Raw genomic sequence first — 13,933 nt, 5'->3', positions numbered from 1 at the left:
CCGCCATACTTCACAGCGCATAGCTGCATTCATTAATTTATCTAAAATTGAGGTCATTTGGACATTTCCACTGCTCTTTGGAAATCTCAGATTCTGGAGACATCCCATTTTAATAAAAAATAATTCAAAAATGGCTTTGTCCTCTTTCTGGTAAACTTAGATTACTTCCCTACCAAAACACTTAACTTTGACGTACAAAATGTTTTGCCCTATTACTGAGACATGTACCTGATCTTCTACTGACCCTCTTTCTTGATAAATCTTTTCATTTGGTGTCCTTTTACCAATGTGTTTCAATCATTATAGACACAGGTTCTTCTGTAGCTAGGGGTTCTACTTATAACTGTATCTACTTATAACTGTATGAATGCACCCTTAACTCTGTTGAAAACACTCCTGTTGATTATATGATTGGGAATTCATACTTATCTGTACAAATGCACCACAATCCTGGTCTGTAATCTTCTTTTATATTCTTGTGCTAAGACTCTTACATGCCTGTCTGTACACATCAGTCCTAACCCACAGCACTAGCTGCTTTTCAGTACCTTGCCCGTGGACCTCATGGCTAATTTACCGCACCTCTGCTGCAGCAGACATGCATAGCCATTACAGTTTACCTACTTCTTGAGCGTCCTACAGTTGTTTTTTAAATACTAAAACGTAAAGCTGTACGTGCATGTCAATCCTGCTGTCTGGGATCACTTGCTACCTCCTTTGATCTTAACATGACATACCCAATATGAGGTTTGAACTTTTCCCTTTATGCACGGGGGCAAGGGTCTAGACACCTTTCTGTGCCTCCCCATAAAAAGGAGCACAATCCACAGGATGGTATAACTTTTAATAGTCATTGAAAATATGCCATTGTTGATGCACACAGCAAAATGCTGTTGCGGATGTAATCACTAGACAGCGTAATTATGCACAGGGTAGGAGCTTGTTTCTTTGTAGTGCCGATTCTATTGAGCCAGTCATTTAGCAAGCCTGTTTTCTAATTGTCATTGGATGTTTCTTACATGCAATTGTCTTTAATTTATGCAAAATTGCCTTTGTGTTTTCAGAATCTGTACTCATTCTATCTGATTTTCTCATCCTTTCTATACTTTAGCACCGATTAATTGTACCAAAGGCTGGCAAGGTTCTTGATCTGTGCTTTGTTCTCTCAAAGCATGTACGGGTTCCTCCTGAGCAGGTGAGTGTCTTATTGTGAGAAGTCAGCCATAATAAGTCGTAAGGGTCCAAATACTAAATATATCCGGTGTTGGTGGAGGTCCTGGGAAGAAAAAGGTTCCTGCATGGTGAGAAGATAAAATACAGTGAAGGGAGAAATGTAGGAGAATGCTGAGATCAAACCGATTCCAAGTTGGAGAATTGGAAAACTCGAAAGGCTCTGATAAACTGATCATTTTATTTACATTCCCAGTCCCCTTAGACTTCTTTCAATGTGTTTAAAAGGAAGTTTGCTCTTAAATTTCATTAATGCAATTGTTTTACAAGCTCAATAGTGATGATTCCTTCATTTGGGTCTCTTTAGTGTTTCAGTGGGTTTTGGGGGCTAAAAACTATAGCTGGCAGAGGCAAGGAAGAGTGGGGGAAGTAGCAACTGCTCTGCCAAAATACACGGTGGGTGTAGAATGGATTATGAGTTCCCCTTGAAGCATTTGGCCTTGTGGTGAAAACATTGCATCTCTCTGCTCCAATCACTTACACTGGCTTCATTCTCTCCTTTGGCAGATGATGGTGGCAGATGTCTTCAGTCATCGGTTCTACAAGATCTACCAGATGGAGGAGTCTTTGAACTCCATTCTGGACCGGGATGACATCTTCATGTGAGTCTCACCAGCTGTAACTTGGTGGGGAGAGCATTGGTATGAGATGTTAATTTTAATTTCTTGAAAAAGCAGTGGCCTCGTAGCCATAGGTCTAGCTACGTTAGTCAGAGAGCTTTAATATTTTTCCTAAAAGTGAGGGCAGACATTGCAAATTTCTGGACTTACTAGACCATTTTCCCCGCTCTCCATGCCAACCAGGAGAGCAGCTAAATAAAATAGTCTAAATATTCTGTCCATCTCAGTGAAATAATTAAAATAAATCTTCCTTCTCCATTAGAAGATGTTCACTAATATTCACCACCTTGGAACACTGTTTATGAATAAAAATATTTCCCAGAGAGTTTTTATATTCTTTTAGAGACCAGAAAAAAAACAGGTTGCTATCTGTTGGTGATATGTCACTTTAAGGGGGACTGTCTTCTCTCAAGTCATACAGTGCAAAGGCAAAGACGACCACCTGGTCACTTTATCACCTTTTCGTATTACCTTGATGCCTTTGATATCTGGCTTATTTTTAAACATTTGTGGTTGCGACAGGTTGTTTTTTTGCCTTCAATTTATTCTCAATTGATCACGTTTTGTGCGTTGTCTTTTCTTCGATACTACACTGTATCAGAGTGTTCTGTTTGTCATTAAATACCATGGAAGATGTGGTTTAACACATGTAAAATTGACCTGTGAGCCAAATGATATTGTGTGGAGACCTTCTAGAATGATTAAGCTTGGAAAAATACTAAAGAGCCAGCACCAGTGTCTACACACTTCAACAGTTCTGGACTGGGAGGGGTGGGGGTGTTAAAACAATGCACCTTGCTTCCACCCAGTCTGAAACCTCCAGTTGTCCAAGTGAAAAAAGTGATCATATTAAGTCAGTGCTGTTCCTAGTTGATGTTTAGAGCCTCACAGGCTTAGTATATTTGAAGCACACACTTTCTATGACCTTAAGGTTTATAACTTTTAAAAAGTACATCTGCAGTACCATTGTTAAGGGATTGTTTCAGGGACCGTAAACGTGTACCAGGGACTCCGCCAGATGCATGAAAGGCTTTTTTTTTTATTCTTTTTTTTTTAAACAAACCTCTTTGTTTCTTTTGTTGTGCTACCTTTTGCCTCGATCCTGGAGAAGTCAATGTTACTAATTCTCAGCATCACTCTCCCAGGCCTAGCTCTAGAGGGAGGAGCCAAGCATGAATTGGGAGATGTACTCAAGAGGACATATTCTCCAGGTCATGTAGGCCTTATGACAATTGAACAGCACCATTCAGATGACATAGGTCCAGTAATGAATATCAGTACTGACACCTTATCCAAATATCTTTGTCTCTGAGCATTGTTCAGATGAATTACATTCTTTAGTGGGATCCTGGATACAGCTGCAACCATACTCGCCCTTTTGATTTCTGCCTGTCCTTCAGATTTTATCTTCAGGGGCTTCACCTCCTTCTAAACTGACACTTATGCTTGTACCAGGGCTCATGGTAACATTGACACCTGCTTTTGCTAAGATAGTAGAAAAGTTTGTTTTGGACTAAAACCTGCTGAGAAAGAACCAAAGACTAGACGTTTGTGCTTTCAGTGGGCTGAAAGCAGTATCCTTTCCTCTCCTTCATAACCACTGTTCTCTGGTTAGAAAGCAGGCATGTGGAAGTTGTAGGTAAAAATGCCTGATGTCCATTCACAATATCTGTAAAATAAACATATGTGACAGAACTTTTGGAAGGCAGCAACCGGTTTCTATGAGAATTATTTCTCAGTTCAAGCTCAGAGATTTGGAGTATGGCTATAGGTAGGTAGTTAAATAAAAATGATATAAAAGCAGCAACAAAGCTAGCTGACATTTCATCGCAATGAGATGTTTCCTCACCTGTCACTTTAGTTCATTCTTGAATTGGGTGCCTACCAAATCATTCTGGAACTCCCATTCTCAGGTGCTTCCCCAATTTGGATCATCTGCTTGTGTTGAGATCCACGCAATAACAAACAAGACTATCACAGTAACCAGTGTGGGACTTATTAATTAAGCCTTAGTACGGAACCTCAAGGAAAAGATGCATGCAAGATCATATTCAAGCCCCCTGCTAGTGGCATCTTTAAAGCCTCATCAGTCAAAGGTGAGAGAAGGAAATGGGTTAAAAGCCCCAAACTAATATCTCTCACACAACTCTTCCACTTTCTCCCCACTGTCAGGCATGTTGTGGGAGCAAAAATTGCGAATTTACTTTCCAAAGAAGCAGAAACTCAACAAAGACATTCAGTGTTGTACAGAAAAGCAATTCAATACAACATTTCTCAATGTCAAACTGGCAAACTCCAAGCAACTTCTGCATCTGGAGTAGCTATTTCAAGTAGTATGTGTCCACCGAGAAAAGTACCCATATCTTGTGCAGTCAAGTGTGTTTGCTGCCATTTATTTCTGTTGTGGAAGAAGAGCATTAATATGAAATTTTATCCCATCCTAGCTCTTAAAACACAAAAGGAATCTGACGAAAGAATGGTACATGAAGTTGGCACTGCAACCTATGTATCCATACTTGCAGAAATGGACCTTTAGGGTGTGCATTATTTCACAGCCCCAGGGCATGAAAGAGCACGCTCTTTAAATTAATTGAGAATATCTAACACAATCAGTTGAAAGTCTGTACTGTGCCTAAAATCAGCTATTATGTTGAAACTAGCTGCTGTGTTTTCTATAAATGCTTAGGTTGCAAGTGGCCAAACCCAAAAATCAAGGTGTTACTACATCCATTCAGTTTGATGTCGGTTAAATATTTTGGCTGAACTTTGAACCCTATTTCAGGTGCCATAGTCGTTAAGACAGCGAGGTGCCATATAAATCACCACAAATTAACACCTGTACGATCAAGGGATCCCTTGCTTGAAAGCTGTTCCGGGCATGGCTTGTGCATCTGGTGAGGGGGATTCCTATAGCAATCAGAAATGCTTGTCCTTTAAAACCTGTGCGCATCAGCATCTTGGCTGGTCTTCGGGGATTAATGGCTTCATATATCTGTTCTGTACCTTATTTGAACTCCTTGCAAGCTGAACATACACGTCAGTGAGAATAAATGTCATGGATTTGGGTGGAATGCTTTAATGTAAAATTCACATTGCTATGATCTGTTTGCTACAACTCTGTAACTACTCTGTTCTACCCAATTGTGGATCGTTTGGTTCTGTAAATGTGTTCATGTAGAGGTTTAACACAGCAGTATGCTAACACAGATTGGGATGCATAGAAGTCTCAATTCTTTTCCCTGAATTTCACTGGTTGCTGAAAATGTGCAAACAGAAAACACAACTACAATTTATTCCCTCAACAACCCAAGAAGCCAAGAAGACTCGGTCAGGAGTAGCTCAAATCGTAAAGATAGCTGATAACAGCGCTTCATCTCTTAGTTGTAGAAAATTTTAAACTAGACCTGTTAACTGATCTTTCAGAAGATGACTAATTTAGCATCAGGAGGCTATTCATGCAAAGGTATCTAACTTTTAGTGGACCACAGATCAAACGATTTGAAGAAGCAAAGCAGTGTAAAATCACGAGGGTGTCCATCATAGTTTCTGGATATTTCCCATGGCAGTACTTTTTTTCATTACCTTGGCAAATGATTTCCTGGTCTGTCCCACACAAAGATTATGAAGGATACTTTCAGACAACATTGCAGAGACTTTAACAATGAACCGCCTGCAACAAATATTCTTAATTAGATTTATTTCAGGAATCTGATCCAACAAAGTCTTCTCCTGTAAAAGGCTTTTTACAGCATTCATTGTTTTCCACTGTTACACCTACCCTTAATCAGTCCCCCTAAATACAGCCCTAAACCTAATCCTTTTGGTATTCCTCATATCTCGGTTAACTACAAGTTGCCTTGCCTTAACACTCATCCTAACTCTCAATCTAACATGCAGCATGAATCCTTTTCTGGATTCAAATGCTTTGCATTATTCTGCCATCTCGTGGTTGGGTCTGGAATTGTCCTTTATTTTTTTTTTGGTGAGCGTTGTCGACTACCATTTTGTGCACTCCGGATGTTCCTGTGTGTAGAGGCCACATCCTGATTCTTTTTTTTTTCCCAGTGTTGGGGTCCAGAAGCACCAGAGAAGCTCCAAAAATGATTCGAAACTTTTTTGACTTCACCGGAAAATCTTCTAGTTGCTGAAAAAACGCTAAGAGAATGATGAGAGAGAGAAGGGGACACTTCCTCACCAACCCTTTCTGGTGAGGGATCTTGCCGGAGCCAGCTATGTGGTCAGAGAATGAGGGCAGGGAGGGGACATGGAAAATACCCCCTTTAAATTGTGTCCCAACTGCCACCACAAGTTTGGGCAAAGAGAACCCGACAAGGTCTGTAACCTCTGCCTCCCAAACAACCTTCAGATGAGGATTGTGAGGCCTGCACCACGTTCATGCCGAAGACTTTTAGAGTGTGTCGTAGACAAAGTCTACAACAACACACATGGCCACCCAAAGATCACAGATATTGCTGAAAGATTTAGGCCTGTCCAGCGACAAAGACTAAAACGTCAAGGAAGCTGAAACTATACATGGCGGAAAGTTGGACGCTGAGACGAAACAGGTGACGATGGGTGGTGAAAAGAGAATGCAAAAGGTAACAAAGCATCAAACACTTTAAGTCCTCGGACAAAAAGTCCAAGAAGGCAGCCTCAGCGCCGAAAAAAGGTCAGCCCAAAATTAAAGAGGCCCACGGATCCAGAGCGGGGCATACCAAGACTACGTTGAAACCCTCAATGTTGACAACAGTGGAAGAGGGGGGTCAAAGGAGGGAACTAAAATCTTGACATCGACAAAACAGTTGGCACTGAAGAAAAGGCTTTCACTGACGCCAAAATGAAGGTGCAGCAGGTCGAGAAAAAGGAGAGAAGACTGGGGGCCGAAATGGCAGCACTACTTCAAAGAAAACATGAATTTGACAAGTCCTTGAAGGAATTCTAAATTGCGAGGAAACAGTTGACAACCTTTGATGTCATAGACTACGAATCCGCCTTGGAAGCTAAAGCAACACAATAGAAAGGACCTGAGGAGCAGACTGATGGCAGAGGGGACTTTGACCAGTCAGGGGTCGAGATGGAGACAGATTCCCCAGAAGAAGGGGTGGACATCTACCCCTCGACGCCATCATCCAGACAATCTCTTATTGTACAATAACCTTATCAAAAGGGCTGCTGACACCTATGAGGTACAACAGGAAGACGAAAAAGACACTTGCTTCCTATTAGAGACACTAATGGCTGCTCACAGGGGTAACTTTTATCCACCAGTGCTACCAAGCATTCTGGGTTAGGGGAAGGAGGCATTCAAGGAAGCTGCAATAGCCAAGGCAGCCTCTCTAAGAGTTGAGAAAGTATAAACCCTCAATACAAGCCCCAGGTACATACAGTGCAATGCTCCAGAAGACTCCATCTTGGTCTCAACTGCTAGAAAATGAGAGTGCTCCTGCTTCAACAGGGCCCCTGCCCAAAAAGGAAAGTAAGGGCCTTGACATTGTGGGAAGGAAGATGGAAAGAGGCTGCAATACAGTGACTCGTTGCTATCTCCAAAGCACTGCCAAATCAAGATTCCCATCAGCAGTGGAATGAGATGGAATCACTCATGCAGTACCTACCTGAAGAATACAAAAAGAGGGTCTACGTAATCATGCAGGAAGGGCGTAATATTGTGAATACCTGCCTTAAATCAGCTCTGGATGCAGCCTTTACTGCGAGCAGGCAGAAGTGTACCAGCACCACTTTGAGGAGGCATGCCTGGTTTAGGGGTGTCAGGTTTTAAGCTGGAGGTGCAGGCATAGATTACAAACATGCCATTCACAGGAGACACCCTCTTTGGTCATGCAGCGTAGGAGTCCTTCCATCAAATTAAAAAAGACAACGAGATAGCCAAGGCCATGGGAGACTTGCAGTTCAGGGGATCCTTTGGGGGGAAGGCAGCACAACAAGAAGGCCAACAGGTAGAACACTGTTCCAACATGGCCTACAGCAACCACTGGCATAGGGCAGCTCCCATCAGGACCCACAGCAACCAGCTTATCAACAGTGGCAACACTCTGCCAGACAGTCCTTTCGATAGAAAGGGACAAGGAAAAGACCACAACCCCTGAGGGAGAGGAACATCAAGCAAGTGACTCACCACACAAGTCGGACATAACACCAGAGGGAGGCAGAATAAAACATTTCCCAAGGGAGTGGGAAGAAATAACACCAGACAAGTGGCTCTTAAATGTGATACATCATGGTTATTGCATAGAACTTGTTGCTTGGATGCAGATTTACCTTAGAGAAATGAAACAGTCATTTGGCAAAACAGGAACTGTTTAATAAAAACACAGCGGCTGGGAGTGAGCAGTACAGAGTTGGGATCTGATGACTGTAAAGAAATGGCTCCCTGTTGCAGTTACCCCCCACTTTTTGCCTGATACTGATGCTGACTTGACTGAGAAGTGTGCTGGGACCCTGCTAACCAGGCCCCAGCACCAGTGTTCCTTCACCTAAAATGTACCATTGTATCCACAATTGGCACACCCTGGCATTCAGATAAGTCCCTTGTAACTGGTACTTCTAGTACCAAGGGCCCTGATGCCAAGGAAGGTCTCTAAGGGCTGCAGCATGTCTTATGCCACCCTAGAGACCCCTCACTCAGCACAGACACACTGCTTACAAGCCTGTGTGTGCTAGTGAGAACAAAATGAGTAAGTCGACATGGCACTCCCCTCAGGGTGCCATGCCAGCCTCTCACTGCCTATGCAGTATAGGTAAGACACCCCTCTAGCAGGCCTTACAGCCCTAAGGCAGGGTGCACTATACCATAGGTGAGGGTACCAGTGCATGAGCACTGTGCCCCTACAGTGTCTAAACAAAACCTTAGACATTGTAAGTGCAGGGTAGCCATAAGAGTATATGGTCTGGGAGTCTGTCAAACACGAACTCCACAGCACCATAATGGCTACACTGAAAACTGGGAAGTTTGGTATCAAACTTCTCAGCACAATAAATGCACACTGATGCCAGTGTACATTTTATTGTAAAATACACCACAGAGGGCACCTTAGAGGTGCCCCCTGAAACTTAACCAACTATCTGTGTAGGCTGACTGGTTCCAGCAGCCTGCCACACTAGAGACATGTTGCTGGCCCCATGGGGAGAGTGCCTTTGTCACTCTGAGGCCAGTAACAAAGCCTGCACTGGGTGGAGATGCTAACACCTCCCCCAGGCAGGAACTGTGACACCTGGCGGTGAGCCTCAAAGGCTCCCCCCTTTGTCACAGCCCAGCAGGGCACTCCAGCTTAGTGGAGTTGCCCGCCCCCTCCGGCCACGGCCCCCACTTTTGGCGGCAAGGCTGGAGGGAACAAAGAAAGCAACAAGGAGGAGTCACTGGCCAGTCAGGACAGCCCCTAAGGTGTCCTGAGCTGAAGTGACTCTAACTTTTAGAAATCCTCCATCTTGCAGATGGAGGATTCCCCCAATAGGGTTAGGATTGTGACCCCCTCCCCTTGGGAGGAGGCACAAAGAGGGTGTACCCACCCTCAGGGCTAGTAGCCATTGGCTACTAACCCCCCAGACCTAAACACGCCCTTAAATTTAGTATTTAAGGGCTACCCTGAACCCTAGAAAATTAGATTCCTGCAACTACAAGAAGAAGGACTGCCTAGCTGAAAACCCCTGCAGCGGAAGACCAGAAGACGACAACTGCCTTGGCTCCAGAAACTCACCGGCCTGTCTCCTGCCTTCCAAAGATCCTGCTCCAGCGACGCCTTCCAAAGGGACCAGCGACCTCGACATCCTCTGAGGACTGCCCCTGCTTCGAAAAGACAAGAAACTCCCGAGGACAGCGGACCTGCTCCAAGAAAAGCTGCAACTTTGTTTCCAGCAGCTTTAAAGAACCCTGCAAGCTCCCCGCAAGAAGCGTGAGACTTGCAACACTGCACCCGGCGACCCCGACTCGGCTGGTGGCGATCCAACACCTCAGGAGGGACCCCAGGACTACTCTGATACTGTGAGTACCAAAACCTGTCCCCCCTGAGCCCCCACAGCGCCGCCTGCAGAGGGAATCCCGAGGCTTCCCCTGACCGCGACTCTTTGAACCTAAAGTCCCGACGCCTGGGAGAGACCCTGCACCCGCAGCCCCCAGGACCTGAAGGACCGGACTTTCACTGGAGAAGTGACCCCCAGGAGTCCCTCTCCCTTGCCCAAGTGGAGGTTTCCCCGAGGAATCCCCCCCTTGCCTGCCTGCAGCGCTGAAGAGATCCCGAGATCTCTCATAGACTAACATTGAAAACCCGACGCTTGTTTCTACACTGCACCCGGCCGCCCCCGCGCTGCTGAGGGTGAAATTTCTGTGTGGACTTGTGTCCCCCCCGGTGCCCTACAAAACCCCCCTGGTCTGCCCTCCGAAGACGCGGGTACTTACCTGCAAGCAGACCGGAACCGGGGCACCCCCTTCTCTCCATTCTAGCCTATGTGTTTTGGGCACCACTTTGAACTCTGCACCTGACCGGCCCTGAGCTGCTGGTGTGGTGACTTTGGGGTTGCTCTGAACCCCCAACGGTGGGCTACCTTGGACCAAGAACTGAACCCTGTAAGTGTCCTACTTACCTGGTAAAACTAACGAAAACTTACCTCCCCCAGGAACTGTGAAAATTGCACTAAGTGTCCACTTTCAAAACAGCTATTTGTCAATAACTTGAAAAGTATACATGCAATTTTGATGATTTGAAGTTCCTAAAGTACTTACCTGCAATACCTTTCGAATGAGATATTACATGTAGAATTTGAACCTGTGGTTCTTAAAATAAACTAAGAAAAGATATTTTTCTATATAAAAACCTATTGGCTGGATTTGTCTCTGAGTGTGTGTACCTCATTTATTGTCTTGTGTATGTACAACAAATGCTTAACACTACTCCTTGGATAAGCCTACTGCTCGACCACACTACCACAAAATAGAGCATTAGTATTATCTATTTTTTACCACTATTTTACCTCTAAGGGGAACCCTGGGACTCTGTGCATGCTATTCCTTACTTTGAAATAGCACATACAGAGCCAACTTCCTACATTGGTGGATCAGCGGTGGGGTACAAGACTTTGCATTTGCTGGACTACTCAGCCAATACCTGATCACACGACAAATTCCAAAATTGTCATTAGAAATTGATTTTTGCAATTTGAAAAGTTTTCTAAATTCTTAAAAGTCCTGCTAGGGCCTTGTGTTAGATCCTGTTTAGCATTTCTTTTAGAGTTTAAAAGTTTGTAAAAGTTTGAATTAGATTCTAGAACCAGTTTTAGATTCTTAAAAAGTATTCCAACTTTTAGAAGCAAAATGTCTAGCACAGATGTGACTGTGGTGGAACTCGACACCACACCTTACCTCCATCTTAAGATGAGGGAGCTAAGGTCACTCTGTAAAATAAAGAAAATAACAATGGGCCCCAAACCTACCAAAATACAGCTCCAGGAGCTTTTGGCAGAGTTTGAAAAGGCCAACCCCTCTGAGGGTGGCAACTCAGAGGAAGAGGATAGTGACTTGGAGGACAATTCCCCCCTACCAGTCCTATCTAGGGAGAACAGGGTCCCTCAAACCCTGACTCCAAAAATAATAGTCAGAGATGCTGGTTCCCTCACAGGAGAGACCAACACCTCTGAAATCACTGAGGATAACCCCAGTGAAGAGGACATCCAGTTAGCCAGGATGGCCAAAAGATTGGCTTTGGAAAAGCAGCTCCTAGCCATAGAAAGGGAAAGAAAAGAGATGGGCCTAGGTCCCATCAATGGTGGCAGCAACTTAAATAGGGTCAGAGATTCTCCTGACATCCTAAAAATCCCCAAAGGGATTGTAACAAAATATGAAGATGGTGATGACATCACCAAATGGTTCACAGCTTTTGAGAGGGCTTGTGTAACCAGAAAAGTGAACAGATCTCACTGGGGTGCTCTCCTTTGGGAAATGTTCACTGGAAAGTGTAGGGATAGACTCCTCACACTCTCTGGAAAAGATGCAGAATCTTATGACCTCATGAAGGGTACCCTGATTGAGGGCTTTGGATTCTCCACTGAGGAGTATAGAATTAGGTTCAGGGGGGCTCAAAAATCCTCGAGCCAGACCTGGGTTGATTTTGTAGACTACTCAGTAAAAACACTAGATGGTTGGTTAACTGGAAATGAAGTGTGTGACTATGTTGGGCTTTATAATTTGTTTATGAAAGAACACATTTTAAGTAACTGCTTCAATGAAAAGTTGCATCAGTATCTGGTAGACCTAGGTCCAATTTCTCCCCAAGAATTGGGAAAGAAGGCAGACCACTGGGTCAAGACTAGGGTAACCAAAACTTCCACTGGGGGTGACCAAAAGAAAGGGGTTACAAAAACTCCCCAGGAGAAAGTGGGTGACACTAGAAACAAAGAAAAAGAGTCCTCTGTAGGCCCCCAAAAACCAGAACAGGTGGGTGGGCCCCAAGACACAACCCAAAACAAAGGTGGGTACCAGGGTAAGAACTGGGATGCCACTAAGGCATGGTGCCACAACTGTAAACAGTCCGGGCACCACACCAAGGACACTTCTTGTCCCAAAAACAAACCTCAGAACAAAATTCCAGGGGTAACCAGTATAGCCATGGGAGATGACTCTTCAGATGAGGAGGTCTTCATAGCCTTCAACTGGAAACAGGGCCCAACAGGTGAGTTGGAGATTCCAGAGGGAAGTAGACACTTCCACCACCTACTGGTGAATGGAATCCCAACCACTGCCCTGAGAGACACTTGTGCCAGTCACACTATTGTGCATGACAGGCTGGTGCTCTCAAACCAGTACATCCCAGGTGAGACTGCCAGGGTAAGAGTTAGCCTAGACAGGGTCACTAAGAGGCCTGTGGCTTTAGTACCCATAGAAGTGGGTGGCACTCTTAGCTGGAGAAGGGTAGTAGTCAGTACAGACCTCCCCCTTGATTGTCTCCTTGGAAATGACTACCCAGAGGTTAGTCAGAGCTCAAGAGAGGAACTGGTCCAGTGCCAGTCCTCTCCCAAGGTTTCTGGAAGTCCTGCCTCTGCAGTAAATGCAAGCAGGCCCCAGAAGAAGAAGAAAAGAAAACAGAGTAGGAAGGGTGGACAACCTTTAGCCAAGGTTACAGCAAGCCAGGGAGATTCTGCTCCAGTAGGGGAGAACTCCAAAAATGGCCCTGATAAAGTCCAACCTGACCCACAAGAAGTCCTGGCTAGTCAGGCAACTGTTAAACCTGAGTGGGTGGCTCCTCAGCTAACAGAAGAAAGAGTGGAAGAAGGGTGTTCACTACAAGATGTGGTAACCCCCCACTCCAATACAGCAGACAGGCAACCTGAACCCAAAGAAGCCTGTAACTTAGCCCCTTCCCTTTTAGGTGAAGAGCTAAAGGTGTGGTTCTGGGCACTGACAGCTGTCAGTGGCCTCTGCTGGGTGTTAGCCTTTATGGCTGCACTATCCTTGGCATGGTGGTCTGACCCCATGCCAAATAACAAGTTAGGCCCCCTGACCCTGTTGGTCATGGTGGGGTTACTCCAGCTCTGGGTAACCTCTTTGGGTAAGCTAGGGGTGACCTTGGCTAAGATAAGATTAGCAGAGGTGGATACCTCTGACCCCAAAATAGAGAGAATGGGTGAAGACATAAAAAGCACAGACAAGAGGCAGTTCAGACTAGGTCCTATCACTGTGGAAGTGGGTCAGTTCCCCAGAGGGAATGACCTGAACAGGAGGATGTAAGGCAGAGTAGGCCCTGCAACAAACCAGCCATTTCCTCTACTCTTCCTCGCCTGACAGACTAGGAAGACTCTTCCAGCGTTGGCTGAGTCTCCTGGCCTGTGGGCTGGGGGGGGCTTGTGTAAAGAAATGGCTCCCTGTTGCAGTTACCCCCCACTTTTTGCCTGATACTGATGCTGACTTGACTGAGAAGTGTGCTGGGACCCTGCTAACCAGGCCCCAGCACCAGTGTTCCTTCACCTAAAATGTACCATTGTATCCACAATTGGCACACCCTGGCATTCAGATAAGTCCCTTGTAACTGGTACTTCTAGTACCAAGGGCCCTGATGCCAAGGAAGGTCTCTAAGGGCTGC

At 45.0% G+C, this 13,933-nt stretch overlaps 1 protein-coding gene across 1 annotated transcript in view; it reads left to right on the top strand.

Moving 5' to 3' along the window:
• Nucleotides 1–13,933, top strand: part of USP11 (ubiquitin specific peptidase 11) — a 368,572-nt gene that overhangs the window by 184,623 nt on the left and 170,016 nt on the right. The window contains exons 11-12 of the mRNA XM_069209659.1: nucleotides 1,112–1,195; nucleotides 1,738–1,832. Coding sequence (XP_069065760.1) covers nucleotides 1,112–1,195; nucleotides 1,738–1,832 — 179 coding nt within the window. The remainder of the gene's footprint in view (nucleotides 1–1,111; nucleotides 1,196–1,737; nucleotides 1,833–13,933) is intronic.

The sequence above is a fragment of the Pleurodeles waltl genome, chromosome 10, assembly GCF_031143425.1.
Source record: "Pleurodeles waltl isolate 20211129_DDA chromosome 10, aPleWal1.hap1.20221129, whole genome shotgun sequence".
In the NCBI taxonomy this organism is placed as follows: domain Eukaryota; kingdom Metazoa; phylum Chordata; class Amphibia; order Caudata; family Salamandridae; genus Pleurodeles; species Pleurodeles waltl.
The sequence above is the reverse complement of the archived record's forward strand: the minus strand, read 5'-3'. Positions and strand labels throughout refer to the sequence as shown.